We start from the raw sequence: 14,668 nt of genomic DNA, 5'->3' as shown, positions 1-14,668 counted from the left end.
AAACTTCTATTTTAATATGATCATTAACATAATTTGAATTTTTGTAAAAAAAAAAAATTCCTTTTTTAACCAAGAAATTTACAATGACTAAGGATACTGACTTTAGTAACATGAAAAACGGTTTTAAAACATTTAAATATCATTTCTTTAATAGTTGTAGTCTGTTATTTTTACCCATGTTCTCGCCTTTTTTGTGTGTGACCTAATAATTATTACAGCTAAACTAAATTAAGTACACCTAAAAATTTTTTAGAGATATCTAATTATGTCACATCATATCTTTGTTACCATCTAAGACCTCTTATCCAGCCTGCACACTGGAGTGTGACACTAACATTTCTTAAATTGAAAATACCAAAAAAAAATTTATATTTATATAGATAATTTATTATAAGTTACGCATTTTCATATCATTATTATTTTTTACATTAACTTTGATTTAAAATAAAGAATAGGTTTTTTTTTCTTTATTTTCCTTTACTGAGAATTTTTCCGAAGAATGTCACTATGTTACAGTCAATTCCCAGTTAAAATATATTGATCATTCACTTAATTTGTTATAATTCAATTCATATATATATATATATATATATATATATATATATATATATATATATATATATATATATATATATATTGTTATAAGTAGAGCGTTTTAGTAGTAATTTAAGCAATTTATTTTTTATCATAAAAAATAATTGACTTTAAACATTGTTTAAGCAGGATAAAGATCTTGTTTTAAAAAATAAAATAATATTTTTTTCCAGCTACAGATTAGACACCATTCTATAAAAATATATGTTTTTCAATTAAATAGTTTTGAAAATAATTAAATGTTTTTCCTGTTATAAATTCTTATGTTCTGGAAACAAAACAACATACCATAGTTTCCAAATGTTTAAGTATTAAAGATATATATATATATATATATATATATATATATATATATATATATATATATATATATTATATATATTCATTTTACCATCTATTCAATATACACAAATATACACCTGCTCTCCAGTCGAAAATTGAAGAACATAAAATAAAAGTTCTATAATATATTTTATTTAATTTAATTTTTCTTTAGAAAGTAAGAGGTAACATTATAAGAATCAATATTGTTATTTTTTTAAAGAAACTGGTGAAAAATTAAAATTCCGTATACAACCAGTCTTTCTACACATCATAAGTTCTTTGGTTTTCTTGTCTGAAACATATTATATTTTTAGCAATAAAATGATTTTTTCATTAATATTCAACAAGATTTAGATCTCAATATTACGAAACATAAATGTTTCTTTTCTTGTACGTGGAGTTACTTTTACCTTCTTTTTTCTTTCGTCACACTAATCGAAATTATTCGTTTTTGGTTTTAAAGCAGGTTAGAAGATATAAACTTTTTCGCTCCTTAATTATGGTTCAACATTCTGAAAGAATTCTTCATTTCGCTCATTACTATTTCACTACCCTGTTATGATTAAGCTTCAATACCTTTTGCTATCAGAAAATGTTTTATTTGGTAACGAAATAAAGGAGAATGCAAACTCTTTTTATATAACACGAAGTTAAGTTTTTTAAAATTAATTATTAATTTAATTAAATGAGTTCAGATTAACAAACAAATCGTCAATTAGAAGAAATAGAGTTAAAGGTTTTGACACAGAATCTTTCACAAGTTTAAAGGAAATAGTCCTCAAAAAAAAAAATTGCGTTAGTAACCATTTCTATCACAACTCCGAACTGTATTGGTATTTATTAGTTAAATAAATAAAAATTTTCTAGTCTGCAATTAAGCAATTAAGTAACTGATTAGAATTTGTAAATATACACTTATTTGTTTGAAAAAAAACGTCGCTTAGTTGAACCAAAATTGGCTTAAAATAACATGTTTTATACACAAGCTAAATGAAATGCTCTAAAAAATGAGAGACTAGCTTTTTTTTACTACTCATTTTTTCACATAATACAATTTTTGTCAATTTTAAATTTGCTAAGCATCTGTGAACAAAATAATCTCCTTCAAATATCAGTGTTACCTGTACTGTGATTCTTAAAAATGAATGAAATTGTTAAAACATGGAAATTCTAAAAAAAAACAAAACCTAATACTTATATCAAAATACTGTGACATTTTATATTCCTTTTTTTACAGGCTGCGCTGGGGCTAAATTAGACTTGGTCTTTGTTCTTGATGCCTCTACAAGTGTAACTGAACCAAACTTTGAACTGATGAAAGATTTTGTTAAAGACTTCCTCCTGGATGCTGATATTGATGGAGGCAATGTCAGAGTTGGTGTCGTTATCTACAGTGATGCTGATTATGTGCAGTTCCAACTGAATACTTATGCTAAGAAAGCTGATGTGTACAACGCCATTGATGATATTCCTTATAGGTATGGTAGTACAAACACTGCTGATGCTCTCAAAACAATGAGATCTGTTATGTTCACAGCAGGAAACGGCGATCGCTCAGATGTTAATAACGTGGCTGTTGTTGTGACAGATGGTGTATCGAATATTAACTCTAGAAGGACAGTTCCAGAAGCAGAACAAGCTAGGGCTGAAGGTATTCATATCTATGCCATTGGTATTGGCTTGACTGATACAAAGGAGTTGGATGGCATTGCCAGTAAACCAGTCGATGAGAACAGGTTTGCTGTTCAAGAATTTACAGAGTTGAGAGACTTGAGACACAAAGTATTTTCTGCTTTATGTAAGTGACATTTAAGAAATTGTAATTAATTTTCAAAACGTTTTTTTTTCAAAATTACTACTCCAAATTTTTTTTTATATAGTAATGCTCATTATTTATTGGTTAAAATTTATTGAAAATATTAAAGATGTTGCTAATATAGAACGATATTTTATAAATTATTATCATTTAATAATGCATTTAATACATTTTAAACATTCAGAACTTCACTGCTTGGAAGTTTTGAAAATTTTGAATTGTAAGTCATTTGAAATTATATTTTTAGAGGTAGGAATCTTTTGATATTATTTGAAAATGTTTTGTTTAAAAAACGAGGTAATATCGTAAAAATGAGTAATTTAAAATGTTATTACAGGTTCCACTTTACCTCCAGTCTCAACTGAACCAACGCCTCCACCAACACGCCCACCAACAACTCCTAAGCAGAGAGTCAGTAAGTATTTTTTACTATATATTGTTACGTTCTCTTCTAATCAGGCCTTTTGTAAAAACTGATCAACAACACAACAAATCTAAAACATCAACTTGACAACAAGAATCTCTAGTAACAAGGTGGCGGTTTATTTGCAATTACATCAACAATAGCAAATAAACACAATTGGCTACAGTAACTTTAAATGCTTCGCTACATAACAGAACTGCCTAACTAATCACTAAGTCTCTCTATATTATACAGCTACATTTTCGAGGACTCACTTTGTAGCACACAGTCCTTACTGCTTGCTGTCCTGGACTCAACTGAGGCCATATTTGCGTATATTAGCAGCACTGTCCATTGTTTAACAGCCGTTGGCCTGTGTGATTCGCCTTTGTCTCGTGTGTCAGTAGGTCACACACACATTAACCCTTTCAGTCCGCCACTAGGGTTATAACAAAATTCTATCCAATTTCACATTATTTTATTTAAAATTATATATTGTATAGACGCACTTTAGGTGACTGATAGTGAACACATAATTTTGAGACATAAATCTAAAGCGAGACTGTAGCTTAGCTAGATGAAACGGACAGTTGAGGCTAAGCTTTCAAAAAATTGTACTTAAATATGGTAGGCTAGCCTTTTCTTCACATTCTTTCTTAACAAGCTTTTGAACGTTTTAAATGTTTAAATAAGAAAAAGATGCTTCTATAATTTTTTTTTACCAAATGTGTTGGTATAGTGCATATATGATAGCCTACTCAGTGTTCTATGAGCCAACCTCATTTGTGGACATATTTAGCAAACGGTTGTTTGGTCTAAGGTTTCCATGCTTCATTCAAGCGCTTCATTTTTAGCTGAAATTAATATTTGAACCCATGCATGCATTATAGATGGCCTAGCAGTTGATGCCACTCTGTATCCCTTATTAACTGTTGATATGAGGAAAAAAAATATGTCAGTGGATAAATATTTTTATAGTGTTTAAAATATATTTCCAATATATTTTTATTACATAAAAATCTTGTTGCGTCACTAGCATTACATTGCCAATATATAAAAATTTAAATGTAAATTATCTTTTTATTTTTTTCTATTTCTGCATCTTCATAATAATTCATGTTCTTTCAAAGTAGAATTTAAGACACCATTGTTTCAGAGAAAGATACTACTATAACGTTCATAAGATGCCTAGAATCCAATCAGTTATGAAAATGAAAACCGACAGTATCTTTCCTAAATTCAGATATAATATTGTTAAAAGTGATTCTGATATTTCTGTGTAAATGTAAACCTAGTTTTACTTTAAACTTACATGTTGATTAGCTGCAATTTCTTTTAAAGAGCTCACATACTGCTTCTTGTTTCTTGTACATTATAAAGCACTTGATACGTCAAAGGAATGCCGATTTTCACTATGCGTATACAGAATATTAAAATCTTTTAGTATTCTTTCATTTTATATGTTTATTTGTGTTTTTTATTTTATTAAAAAGCAAATTTTAAAGAAATAAAAGTTTTTGAAAGAGAAACCCCCTTCAACATTTAAGAAAATAATAAGGCTTGACTTCGAGTCCAAAAATTAATGAGGGATGCAGTATTTCCCGTGGATATGCAGTCCCAACTGTGACCTACATTTTTTGCCACAGCCATGGCAAGCATAAACATTATCCACTGGTAGTCAATTAAGATTTCCTTTTCACTGTCTACGTATCACTTAATTCAGGATGCTGATATTCGTATTTTTTAAATGCTACTGACAATGCTTCGTTGATGTTCAAATCATCGTTTTGACTCAGACAATGGCATGTGAAGAGCTTTTCAATATACTTTAATCGTCAAACTGCTGGACGTGTTTCACCTACTATCTTATCGAGCGCTAACACAGACCTCAACTCCGCAAGACGTAAAGAGTAAATACGCTCAGTCTTGTGCAAAGAAACTTCATTCGCATTTATCAGTTCGAAAGTCAACAGGCAAGAATGTCTTCTCCAAGGCTGAAAACAAACAATTAATACATCATATTCTAGGCAATGACTAAATATAATAATAAATATAATTATGTGCACATGCAAACAAATTGTCACGACTAACTTGCTATAGAATATTTGACACCCTTTATTGTGCTAAGAATTTACAAGCCTAAAAAAATCGTACATGGTAGACAGGAACTACGGAAGCTCCTTTTTTAGTGTATTACAAAAGTAGCATATCCAGGCTCGATTTAGTGGAGGCCTCGATGCAGAATTTTTCTGGAGGCCTCGATGCAGAATTTTTCTGGAGGCCTCGATGTATAATTTTTGTGGAGGCTCCTATACTTTTGAAAGCTTTGATAAAAATCAATTCACTTATTTAAAAGAAAAAGCTAAATTTAATGTCATGTTATAATACAAAGGAAAGAGAGTATTTGTAAATAAAATAAAATATTTTCTATAATTAAAAAAAAAAGATATTTACTGTACATATTTGTGTAACAAACAATGTAAATTTAAGGATTTATGCAATGGAGTAAATTCAGCGTTTATTACAAGCACATTTTAAGCGGACAATCTTCAACTACGACAATGTTTCCAACTGTACGATTTAGAGTATTGTCGGTAAAAATGTGAAACTAAATGTAGAAAAAAACGTAAGGTTGATGACCAGTCTAAAGATAGATTTTTTTCTCTATTGTAAGGGGCCCCTATCGCTTGTCCTCACTTTAATTGTCCCTGAACATATGTTTACAATTGTACTAGCAGTTAATAAGGAATTATTTTAAAAGTGCTAGTTTTTTTTAATACCGATAAGGCCACAATGAGTAACACTTTTTATCCACGATATAAGAACATTAATCTTAGCATTTTTTTTCCCTTTTTTCTTAATAAACTTTTGTTACTTTTAAGTTTTTCTAAGTATAAATGAAAAAAAAAATTCTTAGGTTATCAATGTTACATTCACTTTCATTTTTAAAACATTCATAAAATTATCAAAACAAGGGAAACTAGTTATCTAAACATATTGTAACATTTTATATTCCTTTTTTTTACAGGCTGCGCTGGGGCTAAATTAGATTTAGTTTTTGTTCTTGATGCCTCTACTAGTGTAACTGAACCAAACTTTGAACTGATGAAAGACTTTGTTAAAGACTTCCTCCTGGATGCTGATATTGATGGAGGCAACGTAAGAGTTGGTGTAGTCATTTACAGTGATGCTGATTATGTGCAGTTCCAACTAAATACTTATGCTAAGAAAGCTGATGTGTACAATGCCATTGATGATATTCCCTATAGGTATGGTAGTACCAACACTGCTGATGCTCTCAAAACAATGAGATCTGTTATGTTCACAGCAGGAAATGGTGATCGCTCAGATGTTGATAATGTAGCTGTTGTTGTGACAGATGGTGTATCGAATATTAATTCTAGAAGGACAGTTCCAGAAGCAGAACAGGCTAGGGCAGAAGGTATTCATATATATGCCATTGGTATTGGCTTGACTGATACAAAGGAGTTGGATGGCATTGCCAGTAAACCAGTCGATGAGAACAGGTTTGCTGTTCAAGATTTTACAGAGTTGAGAGACCTGAGGCACAAAGTATTCTCTGCTTTATGTAAGTGACATTTAAGAAATTGTAATTAAAACAAGCTTTTTCAAAGCCACCCTTTCAAGGTTTTTGTAAATATTTTTTTTATTGTTAATTGGTGCGAATTTATTTCAAAAGGTTAAAGATTTTGCAAATATAAAACTTGTTTAAATAAAATTAGTATTATTTAATAATGCATTTAATACATTAATAAACAGCGCTGCTTGGAATTTTTAAATTTTAAGTCATTTCAAATTATATTTATCAATTCTTTTTTTTTTTGGGGGGGAGGTAGGAATCTTTTGGTATTATTTGCAAATGTCTTCTTTAAAAAGAAAACTATGTAATTTTATAAAAATGGGAAATTTAAAATGTTATTACAGGTTCCACTTTACCGCCAGTCAGAACTGAACCAACGCCTCCACCAACAACTCCTAAAAAGAGAGTCAGTAAGTATTTTTTACTATATATTCTATCAAATTTGACATTGTTTTTTTAATAAAATTTATTAACTATAAAATATAATTATGTAAGACTTTAAATATATTATCCTTTTATTTCTTTGTACAAAAATAAAAATTAATATGATTTGTTATCTCTTAACATATGTGTTTATTTAATGCTTCCTGTGATGAAATTGTTGATAATTGTTTATTATGTATGAGTAACGTCGTGAGAATATTTTCTCACAATTGTTTTAGTGTGGGATTGTCTAAAAAATTGTCGTCAGTTCTTGTGACATTCTAGCTTAACAAAGCCTTGTTTAAAATTCTCTACAGTGTTACTTTAATTCATATAACACTAACATATGTAGCCTATGTTTGTCTTAATGATTGTCCCTAAAACTGTTTTAAAGTATCCTAATAAACTAGTAGGAGACCACGATTGTTGATGGAATGATATATTGTATGAAGTGTTGTGCCCATGCACAAGGGAAACTACTCTAGTAATCAAGATGGCTGATTAAACTTGTTTGTGTTTTCCTGAGATTGTTCTTATGTCAAGTGTATTTATATTTGAGTGTCCATCGTAACATGGTGGCAGCGGTTTACACATCTAATAAAGGTAAACGATAACCTAGCGAAACTTGGAGGAAAATATAAGAAATCAGTAGCTAAAATGGCAACTGCTAACAGATATTTCCCAGTACCGCAACCGCTATTGCAAACAGGCAATATGGCGGCCAATTGGAAAAGATTTAGAAGAGACTGGGATAACTATGAAAAGGCCACGAAACTCACAACAGAGACAGAAGATATACGTGTAGCAACACTAATGACCATAATTGGCAGTGAGGCAGCAGACGTGTTTGATTCATTTGGAAAAGGGCAGGAGCCAAAATTAAAACAAATTTTAAAGAGTTTTGAAGAGTTCTATTTTGGGAGAACCAACGAAACATATGAGAGATATGTCTTCAATACGAGAAGACAAGAAGAGGACGAGAACATTGACTCGTACATAACTGCCCTGAAGAAACTGGCAAGCAGCTGCAATTTTGATAAACTAGAAGAGAGTCTGATTAGGGACCAAATTATCTTAGGGGTTAGAAGTGAACACTTAAAAATGAAACTGTTGCAAGACGACAAACTAACCCTACAGAAATCCATAGATGTGTGTAGGATATATGAAATATCACAAAGGCTAATAAAGAATATCAGTGAAGGAAGAAACGAACTTTTGGACAAACCAACGATTGAAAGAATCTCAACATCTAAGTCAGGCCCAAAAATACAGAAAGGAATATCAACAGAGTGACAAGGGGCCAAGACAAAGAAAAACTTGTCAATTTTGCTAAGGCGACCATGAATACATAAAGGAAAAATGTCCGGCCTGGGGAAAATCATGTCACATTTGTGGAGGCAGGAATCATTTTACCTCAGTCTGCAAAAAGAAAATATACAGCATTACTCAAGCAAAGACACAGAGCAACATAGACTCAGACACAGAAGAAGATGAAGTTACACTCCAAACTGAATGAGTAATGGCAATTAATGGCTCCAAAAAGCATAGGAGGACTGCCGTCATGATGATCAACAACCAAAGAGTCAGATTTCAAGTGGACAGTGCCGCCAACGTCAATACCATAAACGAAAAATATGTGTGCCCAGACCAGATAGTACCGACGTCACAGAGAATAAGACGGTAAAGGAGCCAAAAGGAAAAGCTACGTTGGTAACCACCAATCTAAAGACCAATGAGAAATTCAATGTAGAGTATGTGGTAGTACCAAATGATTTAACATGCCTGCTAGGATTATCAACACTGAGGAAGATGGAACTCATTCACATAAATGAAGACCGATTTATTGCCAAAGTGGAAGCGACAGGAAACAAACATCAAAACATTGACGCACTTGGTGATTTGGGCGTGGCTACATTGAAAATAAACAAAACAGTGAAGCCCAAAGTCCTACCAAGTAGAAGAATTCCGATAACATTAAAAGAGAAAGTCAGAGCTGAATTAAATTCATTAATTCAACGAGGAATTCTGGAAAGAATAACTGAGCCCATGGAGTGGGTTAGCCAAAAGGCATTGGTAGAGAAATCAGATGGCAGGATCAGAATCTGCATTGATCCTCAACCCTTGAACAAGGCACTAGTGAAGGAGCATTACAACCTAACAACACTAGAAGACATTTTGGCTGAAATGGGTAACGCCAAGATATTTAGCAAAGTCGACATTCAGGAAGCTTTTTGGCATATCAAACTAGACCCGGACTCATCAGGTCTCACTGCAATGGCGACCCCATTCGATAGATACAACTCGAATAGACTTCCTTTTGGTCTCAAAGTAACCTCGGAAGTCTTTCAAAGACATTTGAATGATGCGTTGGAGGGACTAACAGGATGTTTTAACGTGGTGGATGATATAATGGTAATTGGAAAGGGGGACACAGTAGAAGAGGCTCGCAAAAATCATGAGGAAAACCTTTCAAAATTACTCAAAGGGATAAAGGAAAAGAACAATAGATTAAATGAAAAGAAATCAGCATTCCAAAAGTCAGAAATTGTGTTTTTGTGACACATTATTTCCCAGTCAGGAATAAAACCAGACCCAAACAAGGTGAGAGCTCTAGTAATCAAGAGGGCTGAGTGAACTTGTTTGTGTCTACATGAGATCGTTCTTATGTCAAGTGTATTTATATTTGAGTGTCCATCGTAACAACGATGAAATTAATTCCTTAGTAAATACAGAAAATAAAGAAAATTCTTTTGATGCGCTATTTAATTCAGTATTTTAGAATTCGATACTTTCCTTGTTGTAAAACACTTTCTGTTTTCAAAAGCTTAAAATGTTTTCTTTAAAGAATGGAAACTAGCCTTTTTAAACTGTTTTATTAAATCATGTTTTGTCATTAATATTTTTTTAAATTACAGGCTGTGCTGAAACTAAATTAGATTTGGTCTTCGTACTTGATGCTTCTACTAGTGTAACTGAACCAAACTTTGAGCTGATGAAAGACTTTGTTAAAGACTTCCTCCTGGATGCTGATATTGATGGGGGCAATGTCAGAGTTGGTGTAGTCATCTATAGTGATGCTGACTATGTGCAGTTCCAACTGAATACTTACGCTAAGAAAGCTGATGTGTACAACGCCATTGATGATATTCCCTATAGGTATGGAAGTACCAACACTGCTGATGCTCTCAAAACAATGAGATCTGTTATGTTCACAGCAGGAAATGGTGATCGCTCAGATGTTGATAACGTAGCTGTTGTTGTGACAGATGGTGTATCAAATATTAATTCTAGAAGGACAGTTCCAGAAGCAGAACAAGCTAGGGCAGAAGGTATTCATATCTATGCCATTGGTATTGGCTTGACTGATACAAAGGAGTTGGATGGCATTGCCAGTAAACCAGTCGATGAGAACAGGTTTGCTGTTCAAGATTTTACAGAGTTGAGAGATCTGAGACACAAAGTATTCTCTGCTTTATGTAAGTGGCATTTAAAAAATTGTAATTAATTTTAAAAAGTTTTTTTTTCCAAACCACTCGTTCAAGTTTTTTTAATAATGTTCATTGTTTATTGGTGAGAATTTATTGAAAATATTAAAGATGTTGCTAATTCAAAAACGATATTTTATAAAATTATTATCATTTAATTATGCATTTAATACATTTAGAACATTTAGAACTGCTCTGCTTGAAAGTTTTTTAAAAATTTTGAATTGAATTTCAAGTCATTTTAAATTATATGTATCAGTTCTATTTTTAGAGGTAGGAATCTTTTAATATTATTTGCATGTCTTGTTAAAAAAACTAGGTAATATCGTAAAAATGGGTAGTTTAAAATGTTATTACAGGTTCCACTTTACCGCCAGTCAGAACTGAACCAACGCCTCCACCAACGCGACCACCAACAACTCCTAAACAGAGAGTCAGTAAGTATTTTTTACTATATCATCATCATCATTGGCCTCCTTCAGTCGTAGAACGACTATGGTTCATCTCAGAGCACACTTCCTCATGTGGCTGTAGAGCCCTATTTGGAGAGACACTCCCGTCCACAGATAGCACAGGTTAAGGTGGCTTTTGCTTTGGTGGTAGAGGAGCTGTCCGTTTTTTGGATTGTGCGTTTTTCTTCCTTAGCTGAGACCCATGTACTTTCACTGTCCCTAGCTTTCTTGGTTACTGTCTCTCTCCATCTGTTGCGGTCTAGAGATATGTCTTCCCAATTGTCAGTATTGATGTTCACTGATTTGAGGTAATAAAACGTGACCTTTACTATATACTCTATCAAATTTGACATTCTTTTTATACAATATATTAAATATAAAAAAATGATTTCGTAAGAGATGAAAAACATTATCTTTATATTTTTCAGTACAAAAAGAAAAAAAATAGTATTATTCCATAAATTTTAACCTCTTAATACATTTGTTATGTTAATACTTCATTTTATGAGATACTTTTTTATGTTCGGGTAACGTCGTGAGAATATTGTAGCAATATTAAATTAGTGTGCAATTGTCTAAGTATATATCGTCGGTTCATGCGTCGTTCTAGCTTAATGAAGCCTTGTTTAAAGATTCTCTACAGTCTACAGTGTTACTTTAATTCATATTACACTGCCCTATGTATGTTTGTCTAAATGAATCCCCCAAAAACTGTGTTGGAGTAGCCTAATTACATGCTATACCCATGATGAAATTAATTCCTAATAAAATAAAGAAGACAAAGATATATTTTATGCGCCATTTTATTCAGTATTGTGGAATACGATACTTGTTTTTCCTCGTTCTACAAAACTTTTTATATCCACGAGCGAAATAAATTCTTTTAGAAATAGTAGAATATTTTTTTACTTTTTTACTCAATTTGTTTTTGTTACCTCTATTCTTTTTAATTTTCAGGCTGCGCTGGGGCTAAATTAGACTTGGTATTTGTTCTTGATGCCTCTACTAGTGTAACTGAACCAAACTTTGAACTGATGAAAGACTTTGTTAAAGACTTCCTCTTGGATGCTGATATTGATGGAGGCAACGTCAGAGTCGGTGTAGTCATCTATAGTGATGCTGACTACGTGCAGTTCCAACTGAATACTTACGCCAAGAAAGCTGATGTGTACAATGCCATTGATGATATTCCCTATAGGTATGGTAGTACCAACACTGCAGATGCTCTCAAAACAATGAGGTCTGTTATGTTCACAGCAGGAAATGGCGATCGCTCAGATGTTGACAATATAGCTGTTGTTGTGACGGATGGTGTGTCAAATATCAACTCTAGAAGGACAGTTCCAGAAGCAGAACAGGCTAGGGCTGAAGGTATTCATATCTATGCCATTGGTATTGGCTTGACTGATACAAGGGAGTTGGATGGCATTGCCAGTAAACCAGTCGATGAGAACAGGTTTGCAGTTCAAGATTTTACAGAATTGAGAGACCTGAGACACAAAGTATTCTCTGCTTTATGTGAGTGACATTCAAGAATTTTTAATTAAAACATTTTTTTTTTCAAAACCACTCTTCCAAGGTTTCAGTAAATAATGCTTATTGTTTAAAAGTATGATAGTTTAATATTATGTTTAAAATACTGTAATGACCATGTTCTGTAGTGACTCTATGGTTCATCGTGACCTCCATCGTGGTTATTTTCTGGTTAACCGATACCAATTCAGTCCTAATCCCTGAATCGAGTGTGTCTATTTTGTCCTGCATGGTTCTAATCCCTATATCAAGTGTATCCATTTTTTCCTGCATCTTACCTAGGAGTTCCATCTTTTCCTGCATCTTACCTTGGAGTTCAGTTATATCTGGCCCTACTTCGAATTGATAACTGTCCGGGACTTCTTCTTCCTCAATCAGGGCCTGCCGGAGACGAGCTGTAAGTGTCTCCTTGCTACCACCAAGCTTTAGACCTCGATACCGAAGCTCTTGTTTTAGTTCTTTAATCAAGAGTTGGTCTAGTTGTTTCATAATAGGGGAAGCCATTACTAACTTACCTCCCGTTCTTTGAGTCGCCTATAATCCCACTTCGATACCAATGTTACAACATTTAAAGGAGGCAACTCAACGAGGTATGGGAACAAAGATAATACAAAGTTTAATCAACATAGATCACCAAAAAAACAAGAACCGTTCCAATCTCAATCTTCTCGCACTTCCTCTTCCTCTCTCCCCGTTCATTTAGTCTATCCTCGTGCGCTGGTGCGCAACCATAGAGTCACTACAGAACATGGTCATTACAATACTTTCATAGCATGTTCAAACAGCACTCCTTGTAAGTTTTTAAACTTTTGAATTTTAAGTTATTTAAAATTTTATTTATTCCTTTTTTTATTTTTGTAAGTAGGAAACGTTTGATATCATTTGCATATCTCTAGTTAAAAAAAACTTGGTAATATAATAAAATGGAAATTTTAAAATGTTATTACAGGTTCAACTTTACCTCCAGTCAGAACTGAACCAACGCCTCCACCAACGCGCCCACCAACAACTCCTAAACAGAGAGTCAGTAAGTATTTTTTAATATATATTTTATCTAATTTGACATTTTTTTTTATTTTTTATATTTCTTATTACAAAAATATAAATTAATATAATTCCATAATTTGTTACCTCTTTATATTTGTTTATTTAATACTTCCTGTTTGGGCAAAGTCGTGAGAATATGTTCGCATAATTGATTTAGTGTGTTATTGGTCTAAGTATATATCGTCAGTTTATGTGATGTTCTAGCTTAATAAACCTTGTTGTCATACTATCTACAGTGTTACTTTAATTCATATAATAATGTCATTTGTATTTTTGTCTAAATTAGTGGTGTGTAATTTAAGACTTACGGGCCACATGCGGCCTACCGATGTTTTATATGCGGCCCGCGGACACATACAGAAATCAGGCGTCACCACAGATTATTCATATGAAATATGGAAATATATTAAAATGAATAATTGTCAATATCTACAGAAATTACTGAATCTTCTGATTCTTATCACGTATGATGAAGATAATAAAGAAACGCTGTCTCTATATGTCATTCTCAAAAGTTTTAAATAAACGAAGATTATTTTTACTGGCAATATTCAGTCCATAACACAAACTTAAACCAGTATTTATTCAATGCTATAAAGAACTGTGTTAAAAGTGTTCAGTTGGCTTGGAACAAGATGGCAAGTGTAATAACTAATGGAGCTCATGCTTTGACAGAGAAAGAAATTTTTTTTTTAAATTAATGAACAATATCTCAACCGTAACTCTAAACGGGAAAGTTTGCACAAACAAAATCAAGCATATTATTGACCTTTTAATTTCAATGATCAATCTTATCATAGCTAGACTCTTAACAACAGATAGTTCCGAGAAGTACGTAAAGATCTGGATGTTCAATATCCACTGCCTTAGCATGGGCTAGGTATTGAGAAGATATGGAAGATCAAGGGAGAAAATGTTATGTCCCTTGATGGACATTGATTGTGACTTTGTTAGTAATATTTCTAATGAAGTGTGAAAGACAGACTTCAT

General features: G+C 32.4%; 1 protein-coding gene across 1 annotated transcript in view; it reads left to right on the top strand.

Annotated features, from left to right (window-relative positions):
• The window catches only part of LOC106066853 (uncharacterized), a 443,149-nt gene that overhangs the window by 375,955 nt on the left and 52,526 nt on the right, over window positions 1-14,668 (top strand). Inside the window, exons 56-59 of the mRNA XM_056013586.1 lie at window positions 2,156-2,716; window positions 3,072-3,149; window positions 6,166-6,726; window positions 7,083-7,148. Coding sequence (XP_055869561.1) covers window positions 2,156-2,716; window positions 3,072-3,149; window positions 6,166-6,726; window positions 7,083-7,148 — 1,266 coding nt within the window. The remainder of the gene's footprint in view (window positions 1-2,155; window positions 2,717-3,071; window positions 3,150-6,165; window positions 6,727-7,082; window positions 7,149-14,668) is intronic.

This window comes from Biomphalaria glabrata, chromosome 16 (assembly GCF_947242115.1).
Source record: "Biomphalaria glabrata chromosome 16, xgBioGlab47.1, whole genome shotgun sequence".
NCBI classification, from domain to species: Eukaryota; Metazoa; Mollusca; class Gastropoda; family Planorbidae; genus Biomphalaria; species Biomphalaria glabrata.
Note: the sequence above shows the minus strand (reverse complement) of the source record. Positions and strands in the feature narration are given on the sequence as shown.